The sequence below is a fragment of the Microchirus variegatus genome, assembly GCF_963457635.1.
Source record: "Microchirus variegatus genome assembly, chromosome: 15".
Taxonomy (NCBI): domain Eukaryota; kingdom Metazoa; phylum Chordata; class Actinopteri; order Pleuronectiformes; family Soleidae; genus Microchirus; species Microchirus variegatus.
In genome coordinates, this window is record NC_139816.1 from 10,325,928 (window position 1) to 10,352,573 (window position 26,646).

The window sequence follows — 26,646 nt, forward strand, 5'->3', positions numbered from 1 at the left end:
CATTTCCTGGAGCTAATGCTTTTTTATTTGATCAGCCAAACCTTCCCAGTTAACTCACTGTCATTTCGGCGTTTCATATGACATCACTCCATTAGCGCTCGCCGTGCCACCTCAGCCACCTCCACGTCCGCATCCGCCGCCGCCACTGTCTTTAGCAATTACGATGTCCGACGTTATATTTCCCCCCAGTTGTTCAATCTGTCTTTCACTTCCCAATATTCCTTCCTCAACAATGGCTCTTTATTTGTGGGGAGGGTTTATTTTTCACAAGAGCTGCAGCAGAGGCCCAGTAGTGACTGTAGTCGGCGCTCAGAGGGCGCAGAGTGCACAACCACAGTGCAAGGCTCTGTCGACCAAGGGAGCAGAGGTGTTTTTAAAGGCCTAATGGCATTTTGATGTTCATAAGCACTGCCGATGTGAGGTAGGGGAGACGGGGAGGTGGAGGGAGAGTCTCTTTTGGGGCGAGAGTCAGTGAAGGAGTGGCGTCAGAGGACCAGCGAGAGTCCTGACAGACAGCCAACGTGTTTTTTCATGTCACAGCTGATTACATTCACTCTGGAGGGGGAAAAGAGCAGAGAGGTGCAGAGACATGAAACTTACATGTGGGTCTGAAGAAAAAAGGACAATCTTTCTTGTTCAGAGACAATAGTAGTATTCTCTGTTCATAAATGGGTTGTACTCTTTTTGGACTGACTTTTGGCCAATGTCTCACATTTTTCTCCTGACAACAGATTCCTTTTTAGTGCATTATTTATCACTCAAGTCCCATTAGGTTCTTAGCCCAGCCATTTCCTAATGAAATTAGGGTTAGTCAATAAGTTAGTAGGGTTATTCTTCTACCACCCACCAAAAACTTAAATCACTTTAGATTAGGGAACACGTATTCACCATTTACTAGGTGCTTACTAACATACATACGTTGCATACTAGCCCTTTATTAAATCATTAAGCACGTATTAACACCTTATTCTACATAACCTTATTCTATCTCTATTACAACATGAATTCAGATTTTTCCTACAAAAGGTCTTAATACGTGCTTAATATTCACTAGTAAAGGGCATATAAGTTACATACTAGCCCTTTATTAGTACATCTTAAGCACATTATTAAATAAATAATACTATGTGCTAAAGATGTACTAATAAAAGGGCTAGTATGTAACTTGATTGCATTTTAGTAAGCACCTAGTTAATTGTTTTATTGTGTATTGTTGTTTTATTAACAGTAAAATGTAATGTTCATTTTACTTTAAAACTTTATTTTGACTTTGCTAGATTTTGAGAAACTATTGAATATGGACAAACTGAAAGGTTAGTTCATTTTATTGAAGTTTAGCCTATGAAACAAAGTGCTTTAGAAATGATCTACAAAATGTCCAAATCCTTTTACATGAACGTAAAATGTAACTCTTTAAATATTGTTCCCTTACTTGAAGACTAATGAGGCCCAAAATTAAAATCCTGTCTATTTTTTGCAGTACTCTCACAGTCCACCAGGGCACCACAGCCCACACTTTGGGGATTGCTCTCCTTTGTGGATTCAAAACAACACTGACCAATAATTTCCCTGATACATAAGCTAAATATTTGATCCCGTTGTTGCATCATGGATGAGTCAGAAAATAAGTTTTACACCCCACTGAAGCCAAATCGTCCCAACCTCTGGCATCTGCACCACATTATCCATTTATCTTTTGCTCTTTTATGTCATGTGCACGGCCAGAAAAAAAAGCAATTCAGTTTAAAATGGCCACAAAAAACTCAAGCTCAACTCAAGTTAGTTTGTGTCAGACAATTTGAGTTTCCTGGGCTCTCTCTCTCTCCCTCTCTCTTTCTCTCTCTCCACGGTTTGCAGGGACGTTATTTTTCCTTCTATTCCTGAGATTACACGGGTTGCTGCACCAGGTGACCCCTGTGGTTGAACATGCGATGGAGAGCCTGCTGGAGTTTTGATACCCTCCCCTTCCTACAGCACAGTGAAAAAATCTATTTTTTTTTTTTTTTACAATTCACAGAGAGAGAGCCTTATATTTTGTGTTTCTTGATCCCTGTGTAGCCCTGGATATTTGACTGTATTAAACTGAGAGTGATGGCAGCTGTGGCGACTTAAAGGTGACAAGATGATGCCTCCCATGATATGAACGAGGGCTCCGGGGAAACTTCTGTTTATTTAGAATTTGTGTCATCTTGACGCTCAAAGTGGTCCCCCCCAAAAAAATCCTCCTTAATGCCCTTTTCATATCGAATGAAAAGCCTCAAACACAATGGTTAACATGCAGGCTCTGCAAAACTGGGAGATCGCTGTTTATCTCCTCCAACACATGCAATCAGTACAGATTCCAGGCCAGGTCTGTCATTTTGTGCCTCCCGCCGAGGTGTTGAGAGGAGTCACCGTGGCGGAAAATCACCTGTTTAGGTGTTGAACACAGACTCACCTCTCCTTATTCCTGAACTGCCGTCCCTATTTACCCAGTAGCGGGCAGAGGCAGAAAAGAAAAGAAAGCCCTGCTCTCTTTTCACCGGGATTTACCAGAATAACATAGCATGCGAAAGGGCTATCATCGAATGAAACACAATGATAATATTTCAAATCAATCTGAAAGCTTTCCCGACAGCCTATCGCTGACACTGACGCACAATGACACCAAACACGGTGGTTTTTCAGGGGAGAGAGAAACTGTGGCTGTGCTTCCTCTGAGCACATCACATTATTTATGTGCTGGTGTGAAGCCTCTGTTTAACTGGCCTTTTCACTTTGTTCCTATTCACTACCATGACATAAATAATACCACGCTTATGTTATAGAAATGTGGGCTAGAGAGCACATTGATCAATTATTCCATAATAACTTTTCAACATAATGTTGACATTTTAAATGAAGCGATTTGAGAGAGTACTAGACTTCTGCACCTTGGCTCTGTTTACAGCCTTAGGGTAATCTGGTTCTATGACAGGCGATTTTGACCAATTATATGGCAGCTACAACATGGCTGTTCTACTAAGGATCCACGTTCCACTCCACAGAACTGGCAATCACTTGCTTATGCTGCAATGAAACAAAAAAAAATCATGTAGACGTAGCCAAAAGTGTGTCAGTGTCTGCCGAGCATTTCAGAGATGGAGAGACCGCCTTGGGTCCATGTGTCGCATATGAAACGTCTGTCATCTGCCGATAAATCCCCAAAAAACTCCATCCCAAAAACGTATAACATATTAAATATTCATGAAAGTCGCCCAGCAATCAACTGTTTTTTTTCAATTTTCCTCACTCTCTGATTACACATCATTTAACCTCCAGGAGGGTCGCGAGGGGCTGGAGCCAATCCCAGCTAACATAGGGCGAAAGGCCAGTGGTAGGAAGCTGGAGAAAGACCACATGTTTATGATTTAATATAATTAATTGTCTCCATATACCATCTTAAAGAAATATGCACAGTAATGAAAATCCAAAGTCTCTGGAAATGACGATGTTCTCAAATTAGTTTGGTCCACGAACCAAAATGATTGAGTTTTAAGGATTTCTTTGTTATGTGGAGCAAAGAAACGAAGAAAACATTCACATTTAAGAAGCTAAAACAATCGGAAATCTTGTTTTAATCATGAAAAAAGATTCACACCGATTATCGATGATCAAAACAGATGACGATTAATATAGTAATCGATTAATCGATCAATCGTTTCAGCTCTAAAGATAAGATCAGATTCAGTCATCCGTCTCCCTTTCCACGTACAGAATCCGCAGCCCCGTGGCCTTAAATGTGTTAGGATTTCCGAAGGACAACCGCTGGACACATAAAAGACAATCCTGCGATTATCGAGGAAAAAAGTGGATGACTTTCAGACGAGGGGAGGCAATATCAATCACGGCCAATTTGAGGCCACCAACATGAAATATGATTTCATAAGACAAATGCAGTGTCATTCTTAATGTGCTTAACCTTTACTGTCAATGAAAAAGTATTGATTGCTCGGTGGCATTTTTTCATCATTTGATTTCAGAAAGTGTAATAATATATGGTGCCGGCGTATAAGATAAAAGACAAATGGCAACAGAATGAGCTCAGATTGAACGGAGCTGAATTCCCCGCAGACAACAGGAAAGTGCAGAAAACTTAATGTTCCGCTATGAAGAACTCAGAAACACTTTACTTTACAGTGCAGTAACAACAAGGTAATAATATTATGGTAATACAACCTATTTTTAATGCATTTTCTAGCTAGATAGCGTCAGTGTCATGCCCTAAGATTAAAATATCTTAATAAATACCATTATTATAATATAATATTTCCATGGTTTTCTATAGAAGTAAGATGTTATTATCATAAAATGACATCCCCTCATTACTGAACTGTAATGTCTATGTAATTTATGTTGTTTTAAGTCTTAAATATAAAGCCTGTTTTCTTTAATTTCAGCAGTAGCCAGCCAGCATTAGCAGCAGGGAACAGGGCCGCCTGCTTTTAAGCATGCGTTTCTATCATTTCTCTATTCTTCTGAGTAATTGGGAGGTCTCCTATCTTTCCTCGGTCTTTGATCTACTTACTCAACCTAATAAGACTTTGCTCTGCTGCACTACAACCAAATCAGCGGTGCATTTTCAGGCCCCTAATAAGTGGTTAGCTTGATTTATATGGGTAATCTCTGCGATGTGGCAGGGCTCCGGAACCTCTCCCCGACGCAAGGAGCCTCTTTTCACGACCACAGGCCCAGAGCAGATGAGTCCATTACAACAGCAGCAGCAAAAGACAGTCATTTAACCCTCCTCTCCCTTAAAACAAAAGAAACCGTGTGCTTGTGCATTATGACGCAGGAGGAAATCTTAGTCGAAGCGTATTGAAGCAGTTGGCGATACAGTGATGCATGGCCACACTGCTGTTCCTGGTATTGTGCAGAGCAGGATGCTGTTGCTGCGGGTGGAAAGACTCGGCTCGGCTCGGCCCGTGGGGAGCCCCGTGGGCTAGAGGAAGCACTTAGAGTGGTAAAATGGCCACTTATTCACAGCCACCCACCCGTTCTCACTGCTCCTCCCTACCCTCGATCCTCCCACTGGGTTCAGCAGCAAGGACCGCTGGGAGATGTATGATGGACTGCATGTAGCCCTCACTACGCGAGTATACAGACCGCACAGTGTTTGACCTTTTCTGACCATGGCAACACAGTTCAAATGTGACTTCCTCTCTCCTCTTCAACTGAGCATGTTTTGTTTGATTTAATTCCCACTAATAAACATCCACATTAACAGATGCAGCGTTTGACGACTGGTTTCATGTTCCCCCCCCCTCTGCAGCTGAATCCTCTGGCCAGCCAGGCAGCAGTAGCGGCAGCAGCAGCCCTGGGTTCAATCGCTGGTTCTCAGGTGTTTGGCAACACCTTGTCAAACCTGCAAGGAGCCACGGGGCAGCTGGTCACCAATGCACAAGGACAGGTGAGTCCTTTTACGCTTTCAAAATGAAGGCAAAAACTTTGAGGAAGCAAAAATAAAGAGTTGAATTGGTAATTGTTCTGTAAAATATGTTCCTGGACCATCTATCACGGATGAATGTGAGGCTCCATATTAAACATTTGTATCGTATTCCTGATCTTTCCACATAGATTTCCAGTGTCGGCCCCTCTTGTGTTGTCCTAAAGCTGTTTGTCTCTGGTCTTAGTAGCCACTCGACCATATATTAGGCTTTTTTGGGAATAAACAAAGCCTCTCTTTCTGTTCCCGAACGCTGTAAAACGCTGACCTTGTCATATTTACAGGGTGGCTGCAGAATTGTTCCATCAGTAGCCAGAGGCTTGAACGATGATGCTTGTCATTGCGAGGCCCTATCTAATGAATCATCTTATCGCAGGTGCACACAGCACATATTAAAGGAGAATTGTATGGACAGTGTGCCCTTTTATGCCACTCGGTGTTATTTACTTTAACCCTCGTTCATCTTCACTTGCACAGTCTTGGTAACACTTGAAAGTGAAGGTGTTGTTTCTGAGAACTAAAGGTAAAAAAGAAAAACATGTAAAAAGAGTTCATTTCTGAGTTTCATACGTGACATTTAACCTATACCGGAGTTGCATTGCAGGACCACCAGTGATACCAGGCTTGTATGTGTGTGTGTGTGCGAGCGCTTGATGTTAAACGTCGCTAATGAGACAGTATGGACTTCCCTGGCTCACAAGGTGCCTGGAGCACTGGGGGACAGATCACTGTGGATGTGGACTTGATGGGATGCTCTGTGCTTTTGTAGTGTCTTAGCGGCTGACGCTCCCTGACATAATCAGGTCACAGACGCGGTCAGAGCCCTGGGCTACAGCCTTTGCTCCCCACCTCATTATTCCACAGCATTATTCAGATGGAGGCCTCTGAAACAGGCACCACACTATCAGAGAGTCCTACCACCCCCCCCCCCCCCCCCCCCCAACACAGAGGAGATTTTACAAGGCTAGAGGTCCATCCACTCGTGATGTGAGAACTTCTTTCACCATCGATAAAGCTACAAAACAAGCTTTTTTTTTTTTTATAAATGTGAACCGCTTTTATCAATTCATCGTAATATTTAGTTGGAATTTGTTGTACAGCCTTTATAATTGCTTATTTTTCCTTGAATTTAAAAACATAGTGTAGTGTCTTTTCACCTCCCCGTTTTTTGTCAGAAGCCAGAGCTCATGTGGGACCTTGAAAAGTGCCAGGTTTGATGGACATTTAGAGTTTGATGTGTTTTTAAGCCTTAATTATATTGGGCCCCAGCCTTTTTTTTTATTCTCCAAGGAGAATCAATGAAGCTCTTTTCTTCTCGCTGCCTCTACAACAGTGATTAAGGCTGTGAATAAAAGCCAGAATGTGTTTAAAGTCTGTCTCTCTCTCTTTACATTTATTTTCCCTTGATGAATCTGTGGCATCGGAACAGTTTCTCCCTTTTTTTCGGCAGCTTAGTCTGAAATCTAGAAAATTGGGACATTAAGGGCTATTTTTGTGTTGATAGGAAGTGTAACGCTCTCCCCGAAACAGTCCCAGTTTCATTTTCATGCTTGATGTATGAAACCCCCCCCCCCCATCCTGCCTTTGTGCTATCCATCCACTCCATCACTCCCATTACACCCAGGCTTTGGTGAGGCCTTGAGCCTCCTGGCTAAACAATGGTGGAACTAATGCACATAACAACAGGTAAAGGAACACATGCTCTGTTAACCTGCAAAGCAAAGTTAGCCTGTAAAGAAGATGAAGCTGAGCCACAGCACCCGCGTGCACTGTGTATCGACGGGAGCTTCCAGGCTTTAGATCAAGTGCAACTACAGGGGTAAAGGGCTATTGACTTTGTAGTTGTAAATCAACTGTATGGTTGCAACTATTGATTATTTTCATTATCAATTAAACTGTCAATGTGCTACAACTACCCGGGCTGCTTGTTTGGTCAGGCTAAAACTCGAAAAGCTTTTTTTCATGTGAGGCACAAACATTTTTTTAATCCATATTCAGGACTTTTGCAGATGCACTCATGCACTCTATGTTATATATGTGAGGAAAATACCCCGTCAAGTTCTCTATGATAACTACTAAGAATCTGCTGCTTCAGTCTCGGATTCGCTCTGAATCTTTTTGGACGTTTTTGTGTTGACAGAAGTCAAAACTTCCCCTGACTGTTTTTTTTTTTTTTACTCCCCCCTCTTGGGTCTCAATTCAACGCATGAACAGTGGACGAGACAAAACTGGCCAGAGATATTGCCTGGCGACCATGACTAAAGAAACAGATTGCCCCGGCTGCAGAGATGAGATGACATTTCTGTGGAAACAAGAGCAGCATAATCTTAATGAGTTCTGCTGAATGGAGAGAAGCATGAAAACTTAGACGCCATACAAACACGATGAAAGTCCACAGAAGAATTTAATGTCTGGATGTACACTTAGTGAATTCCTCTTTGGTTGTTCTGCAGCTTTATAAACAGAGATGGTTATTAAAGCTGAGGAAAACAACTTCCTTTATATATTTTCTCGAAAAATATGACATTTATAAATCACATAAGTATGTGTTGTTGTACCTCATTAAACCAAGAAGTATATCAAGCAAAGATATACTCTAGAACAGTGTTATCCAAACTTTTTAAAGCTGAAAAACCATGACACACAAGGGAATATTTGTGCATTATGTAATATTTCTGACCATTTTTACAGCTATATCTGAAACACCTAGTATTATTCTAAATCGGGAATAGGCACGATACCACTTTTTTGTGCCCAATACGGACATCACAAACTCTATATCAGTCTGATTTTAGACATTAGTGCCATTCAAAGATAATTCTCCTGTGTAACTGTGTAACAATGTTTCTTCTTCCATAATGATGAAATAGGCAGCCCAGCAACATGACTTGGCAAAAATGCTGTTCATTATTTTTATTCACATTTTTACAGTCTATTTTTTTTTATTATTGTATCAGATTTTACATTTTACATTTTTATCTTTTGACCAGTAATCGGACCAATACCAATACTGTGTCATATCAGCTCATCCCTAATTCTGAATTTGTAAACCACCAAAACTTCATTAGGTGTACAGCAGACGTAAGTCTTCAGTAAAAGGCTGGATATTACATATATATATATATATAAATATTCTACAAGTTTATTTAGCAACTGACTCAATACCTGCTGTTATCTGTTCAATATACATTTTGGTGGGTGCTTGATTTTAGGGAATGTAAATAGGTTTTAACCAATTATTTTACACATCAAAAAATGTCCCATAATGTGGACAAAATTATTTTATTTTGCTTAAATGTGTAGAAAAAGTAAGCCATCCTCAGAATGATTATTCTGTAATACTTTTTAAGCGCTGTCCATGGTCCTGATGGACACTAAATGCTGAGGCTTCATCACATTCAACATTCAATTCAACGCTTATCAAAAACTTAAGAATTGTTTTAATGCCTCCTCTCTCTCTACACCCCTCCACTCACTGTTGAATTCTAAACTCCATAACAAGGTCTTCAGCGTGTGTCGTCTCTGCGATGAAACATCTGTCTGAGATCGTCAGATGCAGAAAGCATTGCTTAGCAGGACGAGGAGCTAAGCTGTCATTTTGCATGCTCTTTTATTATGCTTATAGAACAACCACTTAGTCCAATGATGATGAATAATTGAGCGGAACATGTTCCCTGCCACTGTGGCATGCAAAGCGGGATCAGTGGGACTCTGGAGACACGAGCGTCAGACAGGGCAATAAAATATGCTAAGTGGCAGGAGAGCATTACAGGGGAATTTGTAAAGCCGGCGCAGAGAGAGAGATAAATTATCTCTCCCCTAATGCGAAGCAACGTAAGCAAATGAGCCGTGGCAGGGATGAATTACATATTGTCGGCCCACCTTTCTCTCACTGATCCTTCCTTATTATGTCAAAGTGATGGGGGAGAGGGGAGGGGAGGGGAGGGGAGGGGGGGTGAGGTGGACCACGCACTGAGACACTTAAGTGGTGGCGATAGAGACTGCAGAGGCAGAGAAGGCCAAGTTAATGGTATGTGAAAGCTGTTTGGAGCTTTGTGTCTCCTTATTTTGAAGCGTGGAATAAAATATAAAGTTAAAGTAGACTCAAAGACCCTCGCATCAAACCTGGTAGCAACATTTGGAGGTGGGTTGAGGCCACGTGGCCTTGGACCTGAGCTGTACTCAGGACATATTAGACTGACGGTATACAGTTTAATTTATTTGTTATTATTTTGTTGTTGTTTTTTTAACTTTTTTTAACACAATTTCATCGTTTAAATCTCATTTAATGTTACAGAAACGCGAGTAGAGCTCCTTTCATCTCTTCTTTTCTCTCACTCAGACAGACAAAACATTATTTTGTTTTCGCAAATCAGATATGATATCGGTGTGTATATTGGTGTTGACTGTTCACTTGTGAACGGTCATATTAACGCTATCCACATGCGATTGTCAGATCTCTGAGGACGGATGATAAAACCGTCGGTCTGAATGAGGCCAAAGACAAAAGCATCTCTTTGCCTGTTTGGCCAAATAACAGAATTCACAATGATCCGCATCTCGTTCGCGTTAAGCTGCTCTCTGGAGTAATGAATCTTGCGGGGAAGGGGGGCGACGGACAGAGTAGCGGGTGCTCAGGAGCTGCCCAGAACTGGTCCCCAGATGACATTAACCTTCATCATAGTGAAGAGGCACAAAGTCTCCCCTAAAGCGCTACTCTTGGCCACACTCTGGCAGTTCTGAGAGCTAAAACGCTGCAGTGACTCTCTGCCGCCCCCTTTGATCTGCTCTTCCTGATTACAGTGACAGAGGGGAAAGAGCAGGGGATAGGAGGCGTGGAGGAGGAGGAGGAGGGGGGTATGAAGTACCCTGGGGACCCTGAGAGTTGAATTAGAAACACAGGGTTCTGTCCTACTCTCTGATGCACCTCTTTTCTCCCTCTTATTGTCCTTTTTTTTCTTCTTCTTTCCTGTCCTCTCTGTCTGTGAGTGTGAGAGGGAGAGAAGGGTGAAGTGGGGGAACTCTGTGTCTCAGCTGCCTCTGTCCTTCTTACCAGAGACAGACAAAGACACACAAGCACACACACACACACTCATCCCAGTCTTGGCCTGCATGGTGATGGATAATACAGTCAGTGGTGTGCACCATCACACACACAGGTATTCAGCGCTGACCTTTGCAGCGTGCTCCCAACAGTCTGCTTTAGCTTCTCTTGCTCTTCCCTGTAGAACCGTCTCAGTGACAGATGATCAGTGGATGCTTCTTCATGTTTCTCAATCGCATTAAGACCGATTAAAAGGGCGAGATGACCAACTCGAGCTTTGTTTTTTTTATCACCTCAGAAAAACACTCAGATCTACTGGATACTACATCCAGTGGCATCTCATCCTCTCTGCTCCTTCTTCTTCTTTTTTAAAAACAACCCAGCTGATTTCATCTCCTCTCTACCCCCCCCCCCCCTCCTTTGTAGATAATTGGAACAATCCCACTGATGCCCAACTCTGCAGGGCCCTCCAGCCAATCAGGGGGTGGCAACCCAGCACTGCAGGTACAGCCAATTACACCTCAGCTTCTGACCAACGCTCAAGGCCAGATCATCGCCACGGTGATCGGCAATCAGATCCTGCCTGTCATCAACACCCAGGGAATCACACTGTCGCCAATCAAGCCTGGACAGCAGGTAACAGATATATGCTGATGCACACACACTCAACACAAACATACAGTATATGAAGGAAAGATATAGAAGAGCATTATGCATAATAGTGTTCTTCAACCACACCCATGACCTCATTCTCGCCTGTGGCAAATCCAACGTTTAGAAGTTATTCCACAAAATCCTATAATAACTATAACAAAGGAAGTTGATGCACCTTATACAATAAAAGCCTGTGGAATTATGGAGTTTAGATCAATTGTATCACACAAATTACAATAATATTGCAAAAAAATGTGCATGCTCACTATGTTAAACAGGAGATATTTCACTAAATGAGCTGCAATTGCTGCAACTAACCACTATTTCATTATCTATTCGCCTAGTCGACTATTTTCTCGATGAAGCAAATACTTGATTGGTACGTTAATGTCAGAAAATGACAATAAAATAAAAAATATTGTTTACCAAACCTGGAAATGATATATTGTTTTGTCCACAAACTAAAACAGTTCATGATTTCTTTGTTATATGGAGTAAAGAAATCAGAAAATATTCACATTTAAGAAGCTGAAAAATCTGAGAAACGTCTATTTGGTTTCTTTGTTCTGTATAAGAAATCATTCAGACAGAATAATTGTGGTTTGTGGACAAACCAAGACATTTGAGAACATCATCGATGCAAGGTTTAAACATTTTCTTGCGCCTTATCGAATATACAACAAACTGATTCATCGAGGAAATAACCGACAGATCAATCTGATGTGCTAATGTTGCTAAAAATATGGCGCTCCATGACGTCCACAGTGTCCACCACTGGTGGGTGAACTTTATCCAATAAAAACATCAGTAACAGGGAGATAAAGTGTTGTCCGAGAGCCTCATTTCAGCCTTGTAATGACGGCGACTCGCTGATGCTCTGCTGCTCACAAAACAAAGTGAAAAACAGACCCACAATGCAGTACAGCACCTCCATAAACACGAGTAACCTGCCTCCATTCACAGTCCTATAAGTCTGGCTATAATTAACTTTCACAACCTTTGCGTCAAGCAAATGTTTTGCCAACAAATTACACAGATTTCACTGTCTTTGCACAGGATTATTGATATTTAGCTTTTTACTTTACACGTCATGTCTGAGGTGAACTCAGCATTATCCTGACGCTGTTGAACACCATTTGGGCCAGATGTGTGTTTAAATGTTTCTGCTCCGTTAGATCTGTTTACGATAAAAACCTCACATTTCTCTCACTTGAAATCCTGGAATGCCCTTATATGTGTGTGTGTCAGAGTCTCAGAGTGACTTAAAAAAAAAGAAAACCAAATCAACACTTTTCATCACCCCCTCCTTAAAACTCTCCTGCCTCTGTTCTTCACCTCTTCCTACCTCACACTCCCTCCCTCCCTCTTCCTCTCCTTCCTCAATCAAACTCTCCAAGCCTTATGATTTGTCCTCTGTGACCTGAACCCACAAGTATTTTGTTTTGATTTAAAAGGGAAGGTTGTTCCGTTGCACACACACCATAGATTTCTAAGCTCACACTGTAAAGTGCTGCGTCTTAAACATTTTCTCTCCTGCCTGTTTGAAAGATTTGAGCATGCATGCACCCAACAATGAACATCTTATTGACTCGATAATGACGATGTCATCGCAGAATTACAGGGTAAAAGTTCACAATGACGGCGCGCACTGCTGCCAAACGGACCAGCTCTCCGCAGATGGACACCTAATTGTGGCTCCGCGAATCCCCCCGGCTCACACTCTTGAATGAATTAATGCATTTGTAATAATGTTTATGCTTTTGTCTCCACTTCAAAGAGCCCGCATGTACACATTGTTCCGCGGGCATAATTTACGGTTGTCAGAGCTTGCAGTCTCGAATATTTCCAGTGAAGCTAGATAATTCTCCGAGCCTGTCAACAGTCCTGACAGTGTGTGTGCATCGCTCTTGACAACCCCCACCATCCAAACAAACACATGCCACAGAGAAAATAATTATTAGCAAAAAAATAAAAGAAGAAGAGAGAGGGGAGAATCCAGCACGGCTCATGGCAGAGACAGATTTAAAAATGTGAAGGCGCACCATCTTGATCTTGTAAAAGCACAGCACAATGTGCATAAAACATGAAAATGTGTTGTTTTCTCGCCATCAGAGCGCGCAGCCAGCGGATCGTGGATTATGTTTGATACGGGGACTGCTGTGTCCACATGTTTTCTTTTCAGATTATGAGCACAGCCACAAGACACGACGACTCTAATTGTCATGAGCTGTTCCCCTCTTCTGTTAAAACGCTTTGTTTCTGCAGAAAAGCACTTATGAAGCTCAAAGGACGTCGCAGAGAACTGGTGCGACTGTAAAACCACTGTGTTTAGTGTAGTGAGCAGACTATTGACACTATGTTCTCCTCTGTGAGTCCAAATACTAGTAATAATGACATGTATTTGTCATTAGGCACAATATAAATCTCATTATATTTGGCCTTGGAGTGGCTCATTTAAGACATGTTGATTAGATTAAATGTTACAGCCTAATCACCATAATGGCATGATTGCAACAAATAATGGTGATTATGATGATGTGCAGAAAGGATTAGTGGATACTGTTGTGTGCTGCCCACTGTCGATATGTTGTTTCAGCCCTGTGTGTGTGTGTGTGTGTGTGTCCAGCTGCCTCAGGCTCAGCAGAGTCAGACAGGACCTGCATCGTCTCAGCCGAACCTGCTCCACATGCCACACAGACAGAGTCCTCTCCACCAGGCCTCTTCCTCCTCCTCCACCTCCTCCTCTTCGTCGGCGCTCAGCGTGGGGCAGCTAGTCAGCAGTAAGTGTCCGACAGAGCGCGCGCGAAAAACACAACATGCCTTCAAATACACAGAGTGAAGAACAATTTCCCTTCTGTTGTTGTTGTAGGACATACTGGATAGTGCGCATTAAAGGGTCAGTACGCCGGTTTTTTTCTCGCTCACTTCTGGAATAGAGACGCCATTTTCTCAGTCTGTTGAATTTTGTTTCAGAAGGTCACACTTGAAAATCTATCTTTATACATTAACTCTTGGTAATTTTACATGGGAATAATATATAACTCCTTATATTGACATCCGGGGGGGGGGGGGGGTGTTTATAGGTCACATATTCAGGTTTTAAAATTTTTGGGGGTTTTTCATCTCATGTGGCTTATGAGTCAAAATTATTATTCATTTTATATCACATTTTTAGTAGTAGTGAAAGTAGCAATAATTGTGTAGAAGTCACAAAATAGAGCGTTTTTACTTTTATTTTTGTTCATAAAAACGAGCCAAGTGACCTTTGAACTGTGACGTATTTACAAATTCAACCCGATTTTAAACATTTTGAGTACTTTTTGCTCAGGTGTGTTTATATAGTTGGTGAAATGTATGTTTTTTTTAACAGATTGTCAAGGTTGTGCTTTAAAAAAAGGATATAAGACGCTCTATATTGCACATTCTTATAGCCTCTGTATATACTGTACGTTTTAACATAGTAATGGGAAAAAATGTGCCGAAATCCCCTGTGTTCTAAGAGTTAATGTTCTCAGAAATTCAGAAAACAATCTTATTTTTATTAGCAAGACATTTTACAGACTGCATACAGCGTCACAATTGAAATTCAGTTGCTCCACTGTTATAAAGATGGCAGTAAATATAAAATCAATCTGAGTGTTCAGAAACCAGCAGGAGAGAGGAGAAGATTTTTGTGGGTTTTTGAGTCCACCAGATCCAACCTGGTGGACGCAGTAGCGACATTGCTCTCGGCGTGGTCAGCCTCTGGTCAGCCGATTGCTTTATTTTGCCCCGACTGTCATTTCTTTGGTTTATTAGACGATCCAAAGTGGCGTGTGTGATGTGTAATGAACATAAGTTTCATTCTCCCGATGCGTGGGCCTTTGGCAGAGCCTTATAAATCACCAGGCCACAGCCTGTCAGCGTGTGGCTCCAGCCTTTAAAAAACTGTCTTTTATTCAGATAAATTTCATTTGTCAGAGTCGATTCCGCCAAACTACATGTAAACTCGTTTTAAAGGCAGCGAGAGTCCCGCCGAATTTAATAAAAATAGAATAAAAAAGTCGCCATTGATCAACTTGTTGTAGACATTGTGTTTAGTTTATGTTTACTTGTAGCTCAGAAAAATATCTCATAAACCATTTTTTGGAGTCGGCGCGTTAAAATCATGGCGGCGCGCTTCTGGGGTAAATAGGATTAATGCTTTATGCTGAGTGTGAGCGATATCACTTCCTCTCAGTGTCACTTTACAGCAAATAAATGCAAAGCAAAAAAAAAGAAAAATCCCATGACAGAATCAGTCGTCTGCAGATGATAAAATGTCATTACATTCACCGGCCACAAAAGTGCCAGAAACAGATTAAAAAAAGAGCTGAGAGTGTCTGCCACTTTTATGGAAAGCAAAAAGACAGGAAGAGTATTATTAAGATCTTAACAGTGCTGCTTTACCGGCATTGTTTATCAATCCACTGTCTCTCCCTGCTTTTTTATATCATTTTTAAGAAGCTGGATGGATTAACGTTGCTTTATTTTGGTATCAACTGCACAGATACAAATTATAATGTGGTTATTGAAATGTAAAATGGTTAAAAATATACTATTTATCACGGCAACAGCAAACGTTTTTGAACCAATCAATATTATAGACTTTTGTTTTTCTGTGCACGACTTCGCCTGCAGACCAGAATCACTAAAATCTGCCTCTGCTCTAAATGATCAGAATGTGAATTTATCTGAGCTGCAAGTGAAGCGTTCATTGTTTCACGCTTAACATAATCAGCGTCTTATCATGGTTACTTTCTGATTATTAGCCCATCTTCAGATTGTTTTTTGCGTGGAGTCCTGGCTGCATTTCTCACATCGTCAGCACAAACTCTCGCTTTCTCATTCTGGGAATACAGATTAATCAAAAACAATTAATCAGAAACAGAGAGGGTGAGGTAGAATATATGCAAAATGTCTTTTTGAGCTTTATGAACTTATTGATTTTGGTACACATCCATAACAACATCGAATCCCAGCAGTATGTTTAATATTTAGTCATATTTATGTACATATTTGTTAAGAAAATTAACCAAGCATGCATTTTTGTCCCTCATTTACTTTATACCAGGGGACTCAAACTCAAATGACCTGGGGGCCACTGACCCCAGACTGGTCAAGTCAATGGGAAAAAGCATCTGTTTAGTTAGGGTGGGCAATATGAGAATTTCAAAATGTCAAAATAAAAGCATTCGTGTTGATTTGGAACGATGTGTTTATGTGCAGAATTAATCCTAATTTAAAAACAAACATACATATACACACATATGTGTGGCCTATGGTCTGTGCCTCACAGGGCAGCGAGCACATTGCATTCTGGGAGTTGTTGTTGTTCATCGACATGAGACAAAAATACCCTTTGTCTGCCTTTCTCTGCACTTGCTTCAAATATTATTTCACATTTCTACAACATATATGACCCAGTTTTAGAGTTAGAGACCTCTGTATTGGTTATCACAATACAATTACAACAATCTGATCTCATTTATGTATAAACCCCAAAATATTTTTAAAAAATTCTCTCTCAGAAGAAAATTACAATGCCTTTTACCTTTTTACATTATTAATAATATTAACTTTTAACTGAAATTAAGCCCAGTATTCGCCCCCTTTTTGCTCCGTGTTTGGTCTCCACCAGCCCCTGAGGGGAATAGCTGACTGTTTAGCTGCTAAATGCTTCACTGTGCTCAGCAGCCAGTCTCTGACTGACTGTCAGCAGACTGAGTGTCTGCTGTTTGGTGCTGAGCATGCAGTGTACACTGTTTTTTTTTTTGTTAAAAACCCTTTGAGCAGCACAGCTACACAAAAGCTCCGTAGTGGGTGACACCTAACTTATGGTAATAGTAGGATAGGATCAAAATAACAATTGTAGTCACTAATATGTTCACTTTAAGTCATTACTCTGATTATAACCATTGCTTTTATTCTCATTATTAAGCTACTACCTTGATAGTACATTGGACTTCACATGGTGGAATGACCAGTGTTATTACCAAGCTGGAAATAAGATATTACCATAACATTTACCAAATGATTACAATGCTTTCTACCCTGTTGTTATCTAATAATGTTTTCTAGCCATGTCAGGAAACACAGCTAAAGAAAAAATACAAGTAAAAGCTGATTTGATGATGTTAAATGGTGTTAAAGGACACATCATGTTCCTACATTCATGCATCATGTTCAGATGCATCATGAAAAATCAAACAAAGACGTAAAACAAACGGAAGATAAAGACGGCATTGTGTGCCTGTTTGCAGCCTGTAATTTATTATTCCTCATTTCCCTTTTTAGCCCAAATCGGTGGGTGTTTAACATGCTATTGCGCCGCTGTAATTATTAATCTTATTAATGATCAGTTGCTGTGCGTGTGAAGACAAGCAGCAACGATTGTCTCCATTGTTTCAGCTTTTTAAGCCTTTTATGTGCAATTGCACTGTTTTTGTTGGGGTTTTTTTGAAAGCAGAAGCTTTTTACGTCACCAGTCACATTAATCGCAAAGTAAATTAGCCGAGCTTTAAATCTTAAATCGTATTTGGTTTGTGACTTAACCAGTTCAGATCTGCTGCTCCAGACAACCATTAGTCTCTCCGAGTAGCCTCTAAGTAAATAGCCTCCACTGGGAATGATGAAGAGATGCTCATCAATGTGGAGATGATGGGACCAGAAGCTGTGAGTGCTCAGCTCTTCCATCTGAGGCGGCTCGGAGCCTCTAAAGTCCCTCGTCTTCCAAGTGTTCACACGTCTGGAGCACGCCGCGTACGCTACACGTCACTTATGAGGCACAACGAGATGGCAGCTCCATAGATTTTTGCTTAAATACGCTTGGAGGATTCCTTTAATAATTCATTGATAATGACCAAGATGAATAATTCAGAGGCAACAAACTTTGCTTTAGTAAGCAGGATGCCAGGGCACCTGACATTGATGTACAATGCGAAATCACTTTTTATTAGTCGGGAAATTCTTCAAAATGCTCGGCCTGAAGTTTTTTCCACATCTGCTCAAATGCGGGCGATTCACAAACAGCTCATCTTTTGTGTTGAGACGGGTTTTTTGTTTTTTTTAAGCGAGTCTGGAGCAGGATCTTGTTTTTTGTGCTGGTTTAAAGGCCTGAACTGTCTTCAGTCAGGGTCAGATGGATGAACTAATGCCTTTATACATTTCTCATTCCTTCAGAATATAAATGTATATGTGCAGAAACTGCAGTCTGTCTGCTCCAGATCTATTCGTCTATTGAATTTTAATAAATGCATGTCATGTGGTTTTGTCCGTATGCTTTTGTGTGTGGAATTAAAGATTCATACTGAGCGGTGAAATACCTGCATTCAAACCCCAGATAAATTCATTTTACACAGCGTCTCACATAGTTTACATCGTGAGGGCAGAGATACGTTCTGACCCAGACCTGAACTATTTTTTATTATTCCTTGTTTAGAGGCGATGTTGATCGCACGTATCTGAATGTTTGTTCCATTCACTCTGGCAAATGAGGAATGAGGCGACTGAGGAGCACAAGTTTAATAAAGTGAGTCATTGTGTGTGTGTGTGTGTTTGTTGTGTTGCAGACCCGCAGACCGCCCCCAGCGAGGTGGACGGGGTCAACCTGGAGGAGATCCGCGAATTCGCCAAAGCGTTCAAGATCCGCCGGCTGTCTCTGGGCCTGACACAGACTCAGGTGGGCCAGGCGCTCAGCGCCGCCGAGGGGCCGGCGTACAGTCAGTCTGCCATCTGCAGGTACGGATGAGAACATGACACAATAAAAGCCTCGTTTTTTTACTAAATAGGGATGAGCTGATACGATATTCAGTATCAGTATCGGTCAGATACTGAGTGTTAATGTTGTGTGAGGAAACACATGCCATAATGCAGCGATCATGTGACCTATGTAGACATATTTTAAAGGTGATATATGTAAATATCCCAACTCAAATATCTTGGGTATTGGGTCTCGAACTGGGAAACTCACAGAAAGTAGTCAAAATAAAACAGCCCTTTCCTAGAAGTTCCTTAGAAAAATGGTACACAAATGAAAAAAAATTAGGACCTGAACTAAGAAGAATTATTATTATTTCCCCCATTAATTAGAAAGACAACTGATGGTGACTGACTAACAGCTGAGAGAACACCTCACAGGTGCCTCCACACATGGCTCCTGATAAACAGAGTGATCTGTGACCTTAGTTTTGTCCCGTAACAAACCTGTTTGGTCAATTTTAGCGTGTAATGGAGCTTTTCCATTACACAGTTGTAGCACGACTCAGCTCTACTTGTTTGTTTGTTTTTGCTTTTCCATCAGTGATAGTACCTGGTACCTGGTGCTTTTAGTACCTGCTCTGGCGATGTTCCAAGCGAGCTGAGCCGATACTAAAATGTCACATCAACAGACTGCCAGTCACTGATTGGTCAGAGAGTGTCGTCACTGAAAGAGTCATGAGCGCAGACAGAAGAATCAAACCGAAAAACGCCGAACTGTAGATCAGTTAAAAAGTCTTAAAAATCCCTGAAAACATGTGTTAAACTCGAACAAAGGAAATGTCTAAAAACTCAATATTTAACAGAGGAGTCTGGTGTATTTAGCGACAGCAGTGGGGAAAGTGGATGTTCTATATTAATAGAAAATGACTTGCCTGATACCAAACTGAGTTAGGTCGAGCCGAGTAGTGCTAGAACTGCACCACAAGCTGACTTTGGCCAGAGTTCCCTGTGTTTCTTCTGATGGAGATGTTTTTGAGAGAGGTACTGGGGCTTTTCAGATTCAGTAGCGTATAGCATTTCTGACCCTATAGCGTATAAATATAAATATAAATACCTTTCTTCCATATATCACCTTTAACTTAAAAAGAAGAGAGCAAAAGCCAAACAAGAGAATGTCATTTTGTTTAAAATAAAAATCAGTAAGTATGGAGAATTCCCTGTTACTAAATTGTGTCAAATGACAGCGGTGCGGCCTCAGTGACTCGCCTGGTTCTCATAACTGACGTCTCTTTTCATCCTGTTTTAACAGTTATAATTCAAGATATTAAGATACATAATGGACGATCATCACCTCGACAAACGAAAGCTCTTACGTCTGTACTCTCCCTCCTCTCCCTCCCTTCTCTTCTGCTGACATGACAGCCCCGTGTTACTTATGCAAAATACATACACCAAGTATTACACGAAGCACTTAAAGCATTTAATAATTACTAAGGCCCGTTGCCTTTTTTTTCCGCCGCGCAGTAACATGAAGGCAGCGTTGACGGTGATGATCTGTTAATAAGATTGCCATGTTTTACTGCCGCCACAAGGACAGTTTAGCCGTAAATGGTGCATCATATATTCATGAGACAATCAGACAATCAGTGTTTCATCGTTCCTGCTGTTCCACTTCACTAGCATTGCGCATGAAGGCGCCAAATGAGCCACATTTCCCTGTTCAGGGCAGAATAATTGGGCTACATCACGTCGGAATATTATTTTATTTAAGAGGACGAAAAGTGCTATCATTTTTACTCAAAGCAGAGTCATTTTACAACATTTCCAAACATATTATTGTCGTTTTCTTTCTCAGCTTTGGTTAGATTTAGTCAAAAATGAGCACAAATCAGTCTTTTTTGGTTGTTTTTTGGACTAACCCAAATATAACTCTCCATCGTTTTACTTCAATGAAACAATATTAACAGTAATTATATAATATACAGTAGATATTTTAATGCCGCATAATCCAACAGCTGAACGGGTTTATTGTCTTGTCTCTCGAACCCAAAACATGTAAATGATGGTACATTAAACTGCTCATATTCAGAACATATTAACATTATATATTAAACCTAAAACCTAAACCACTGCACTTTTGTACAACTATATAAATGTAGATTTTCTCAATTTTTTCCCCCTCTCTGTGCCGTTTAACCTCTCAATTAAACATGATCACGTTTTCTCTGATCTTGTCGGGCCTTTTTTTAAGCCTAGATGTGTTAAATTCACTTTTTTAGGTCAATAAATGCAACTTATTCTTCCATTTCTTTCCAAATTCAAACTGCAACATTTTGTCTTACCTGGACGTGAACTCAGCTGTGGCTCTCTCTCTTGTTTTGCATCAAGTATTCACAGTTTTTCAGGGAAATTCCTCTTCTAATTTTAATGTGCCTGTGCTCCGCCGATGACCGCTGCTGTTTTAAGTGACACCGCGCTGCCACGCACTTTTAAAAATTTCATCACATCAACATCAAAGGGCCGATAAAATGTGAAGCGGCACAGGAGAGGCCACGTTTTCTGTTTTTTTTTTTTCTGAGACCCCGACCGTACAAGCCCTGACTAATATTTAAAGCAAAAAAAAAAAAATCACACATGAAATATTTACACCCAGGCATAATTCAAATATTTATAATATACATTAAAGGCCATTAGCTTCAAAAATAAACACTCTGCGGGGCTGCTTTTCGTGCAGTTAAGACAATTTTTTTTGCTGCTTGTCAAACATCGGACACGACGCGGCGGACTTCAACGTGCTTTAGTTAACATCAGCGCAGACGAAGAGACGTCAGATTAGAGTCCAGGACACAGAACAGACACTGACAGATGCTTCCATCTCGTCTCCGTTCACTGCTCACTATGTTTCCAGGCACTTTATTCGTTTATCTAAACAGGCACACGGACTTTACACGCTGGGGCCATCATCAAACCAATGATGTGTCTGTCCTTAAAGTCCGTCTCGTTCTCTTTTTCTTTCGTTTTGTGCTCAAGAAATACTCGAAATGATTTGATTACAGGGAACAAACGCTATCGTTTTAATTAAATGATGAGCGATAGAAAACATAAATAACTGTTTGGAATTCAGAGCGGAATTATGAGATAGCCGCGCTCATTAGTTTAATCTTCAAGGAGACACTTTCGACTCAGCATAAATAAACATAAATAATAATTCTTTCACAGACATCTGATAAGAAGTGTGCGTTTGTTTGGAAAAACAGCCAAACTTTATCAAAGTCTCAAATTTACTTGTGTCACAAGAGCAGGTTACATTTCCAATATTCAGATTCAGAAATTGAGGTTGAAAAACTGTATTTTTTTTCAAAATTTGATTAAATTCATTCAAAAAATAAGCAGAAATTATACTTTTTATCCCTGACAGATGTTTAGTGTTTAAACTTCCACAGTATATGTCATACAAACGTCAGTATATTTAATTTAGTAATTAATAAATGCATTAATCCAAGTACTACTTTCCATGGTTTTAGATGTAATTATTTTTTATTTCTCCTTAATTAAATCAGGGAAAAAAAATAAAGTCCCATTGAGACTCTTTTGCCCAAGACAAACACTGAGACAAAAACAAAGCAAATAATAAACATTTCCAAATTAATTAAACTAAAAGCCGTGACATCTTCAGGGATCTGCCTCCAGTTCTTTAATTCCTATTAAGTGAGATTAACGCACTAATCTTCAAGTCCATCTGCAGCTCATTCCATGCTTCAGGTGCAGAATTTACGTGAATAAAATCACCATAAAACATATTAAGATAATAGATTTTTCATCCAATAGTTAATTAATATAAACAGTACAGTATATGCCAAATTATCTAACAGCTGAACATGTATGAATATAAATACTTTTACTTTTGAAAAGAAGAATGTGTACCAGTGTCTCCACAGCTGGGATTATTTATTAAAGTGGTCATATTTGAAAATGCACTTGTTTTCGACCTCATTGTGAATAAAATTAAGTAAATGTGTTAGATTAGATTAGATTAGATTAGAATGGACTTGTTTGATTCCACATTTGGGAAATCAATTTATAGTTATAAGTATGAATAGATTAAGCAATAGAAATAAGATTTTATGAATAAGAAAAATGAAGAATATGAAAATACTAAGTAGAAATACCGAATATACATAATTGAAAAAGATTAAAACCAAGAATGTAAAATATTTAAAAATATGACCAGGACAATATGATTAATTTTTGTGGAAATTAATCATAATCCCTCGTGGAAAAGAGGAAGTGAATGTCATATAACACATGAGGATATACTGTATTTTTTAATTATTATAGAAGCTAGTTAAATAGAATACTCTGTTTCTTGGGACACAAACTCACTAACACTTATACTCATAATTAGCCGGGATTAACGTATTCCCGTATATCGCCTGAGGCGGCGCTGCATCAAAAATTACTGAAATTCTGTTTCCGCTGCGTAAGAACAAAACATGAAGCTGCATCAAATCGGATCATTTTATACGACACATATACGCTGCAACAATGGGCAATTTCTCCCGGCTGTCGTTCTACACTGGCGTATGTTTTAGTCGTGTTTACCCACAATGCCCTGCGTTGTAGTCCGCTTCCTGCATTCGATTCACTCGAAGCGAATCGAGACCAGTGTTTACGTCTTTGGTGTAAATTTTCAAAGCAAACGAACTAGGGTTCTATGAAGAAGGAGCTGGTGTAAATCCAGCCACTCTGGTACCAGGTGTCAGATGATCGTCTGTAGGTTTATTTACAACAAAACGAGACATAAAGACACTTCAGTGGCTTCTTCAAATTTAAGGCCTTCAGCCGCAGCTCGTCTCCTTGAAGACAAACTTCGTACGTCCACGTTCTCGCCTTCTTTGTGACCGATAATCAAAACATTCCTCTTCTGTTGAAGCCTTTCACTTACACCAACTGTTATATGAAATGCACACACAATACCTGTTCTTCCAGAAGTCTTCCTGACCCTAAATGTCATTCATCTTCTACCGCTTTATCCTCCACATGAGGGTCTACTTACTTGTCCCTGTGGAAAACAGAATTTAGTATGTATATTCACTCCAGAGACAGTTCAGTAAATCTGATAATCTATCAATAGAGGTATAGAAACATTCTGTGGACTCTGTGTCCTCTGACGTCTCTGTTCTGTTCAGAAAGCTCCGCTTCAAGGCTCTAAAACCCTCAGGCGAACGGTAACTCGGGTCTAAACGTGTGCATCACATCTCCTCAGGTCCTTTTAAGAAGAGGCAGAGAGACTGAAGGTGCATTCAGGGCCATTTCTCTTCTTCTGCTGATGCACTATACTGTAGAAGAGGAGGGGAGTGCACACACACACACACACACACACACTCACGCAGCTCAGCCGAGCAGCTCTCAACTCATTTTAGTATCTGTGGTTCCTGTTGATCCATGAAATGTCCTGTCTCTGGTGACTCTTCATATTTACTAATGTATTCCCCGCAGTATGAGGCTCCCCTCTCTGCGCTGTTTAGTTGGAAGACGTGTGTGTGTGTGTGTGTGTGTGTGTGGGGGGGGGGGGGTTATAAATAATAGCGCCTGTCGACAAGCAGGGATGCACCGACCAGGTGTAGGAGCAGAGGAAGTTCATGCATGCGTGGACATCTCGTCCTCGCCGGTTGGGTTGTTGTCTTCAGCAGCCATTAAAGGAGAGGGGAGTCTCCTTTGTGCGTGCATTGTTTGTTCCACAGAGAGCAAAGCTTTCCACCGGCCTCTCTGCCGTCTCTCCATCACAGCTGTCACTGTTATATTTCACTAAAAGCATCAACAAAGTCACTTAACTTAGTGATCTAATCAGGCCTGGAAGAATCCTCTTATGTGTCCTGAAATCTCCTCTTCACACAATTTGAGTCCCAACTTTTTGACGATGAAAGCGTTTAGACGTGCACACATCAGTATAAGACATATTTAATTTAGTAATTAATACAATTATTATTATTTATCCTTAAAGGTGCATTATGTAATAAATCTAAAGCAACTGGCCATAAAATCCTTCTAATATGTCACAGAGACTCAGGAATAATGTTCATATAACAAACTGAACTCACCAACAACAACAGTACAGCCAAAATATTTGCATTAAAAAAAATATTTTGCAGACTGCAAATCATGTTTATGTTTTGAAATCATGTTTTGGCATGTGGCGCCACCTACCGCCGTCTACCAATCATTGCAGTCAGTAGAGTCTCAGCTGCCGAGCGACCACGGGGTGCTAGTTACGTCAGAAAACAGAACCTTGAAGACCTCAGTATTTTGAATTTAAATGTAGTAACCGTTTTTGGCCACATTCTTACATATGGCACCTTTAATTAAATCGGGAAAAAATTAAGTCCCATTGAGACAAAAATCTGCTGTCATAAATTACGATTAATCACACAATATCTCACAATAATATATACATATAAATATATATATATATACTAGAACAGTGGTTCCCAAAGACTGGGGCAGGGCCCACAGGTGGGTCGCAGAAGATTTTTTTTTTGGTCCCCCGAACAGTTTTTACTCAAGATTTTCCGTCACAACAACAATAACATAAATAACAACACATAACAACCTTTGTGACACTATTTCACAGAATAAAAGTGTCTGTTTTGATAGGAAATGATGAATAGTTCACAATATAAACTTATCTGTAATGCAAAAATGAATCTGTAAGTAAAGAAAACATACATAAATAAGTCAGTTTAACTTGATATTAAGTCTTGGGTTGCGATTTATAAGCCTAATTATAACCAATTAACAACGGTTCTAATCCATAATAGTGGTAAAAATGGTTCATAACACATTCTCCTGTGGGACGACAGAGTCAGACTGAATAATTTTCAACTCTTCACACTTTAAACTCCCTTTAAATGTAATTGCGAGCCTCCATGTTTTCAAGCATTAATTAAGCTGCTGTAAAGAATCACGCTGAGCAACGGCTTTAATAATTCACTTTGTAGTTGACTTACGCGCTGTACACTGTGATTCTCATGATGTCAGATCATTAAAACAGAAACATGTAAGAGAATCTTAGGAGAATTTAAACCTCATTATCAGTTTAACAAACACACGACCAGTGAATAAAAAGATAAATGTAATCAGTTCAGAAGAAAGTCAACATTTTAGTTGTTTAATTAATCAACTCCTTGTTGGTTCTACGTGCAAAAATATCATTAGTTTTGGGGATTTTTGTAGAAAATCCACCAAATATATAACGTGTGTCTTCAAAACCTCACATTTTTATCCACTTCTCCGATTCACCAAATGTCATGCAAAAACTTCAAGTTGCACTGACTTTGCTGGTTTATGGTGTGTAAATGTATTTAATGTACATTTTGGTGAATAATTCAAGGTATTTTATTTTGTAAATAAATGATGGTGCCATATTTAACTGCATGCATTAGTGGATTCTTTTAATTTTTGACCTGAGGGCAAGAAACTCCTGTTTTTTTGTTTTTCTGTTGATTTCATTTTGAATGACAGTAAAAAAAAAAAAAAAAAAAGAACAAAAAAACAGTGATGTTACTGCTGTAGATGGAGCTGATTTTAGTTGTTGGCAACATCTCCTTAATCCACTATTGCCAATTTGGGACGGAGAACCACAACCTCCTTCCAGAGAATTAACACACACACTGGCAAACGTCGCCTCCAGCTGCTGCAGCTGAGGTGTTTCCAGGTTCCAAACTCAGCAGAGAACCTGGATGCTAGTCTCAGTCCCAGTGGCATT

General features: G+C 40.2%; 1 protein-coding gene across 1 annotated transcript in view; it reads left to right on the plus strand.

Moving 5' to 3' along the window:
- pou6f2 (POU class 6 homeobox 2) overlaps positions 1 to 26,646 on the plus strand; it is a gene marked incomplete at its 3' end in the record, with an annotated part of 85,213 nt that overhangs the window by 57,961 nt on the left and 606 nt on the right. Inside the window, exons 6-9 of the mRNA XM_083902045.1 lie at positions 5,291 to 5,428; positions 10,935 to 11,144; positions 13,789 to 13,942; positions 18,752 to 18,920. Of these exons, the coding sequence (XP_083758171.1) occupies positions 5,291 to 5,428; positions 10,935 to 11,144; positions 13,789 to 13,942; positions 18,752 to 18,920 (671 nt within the window). The remainder of the gene's footprint in view (positions 1 to 5,290; positions 5,429 to 10,934; positions 11,145 to 13,788; positions 13,943 to 18,751; positions 18,921 to 26,646) is intronic.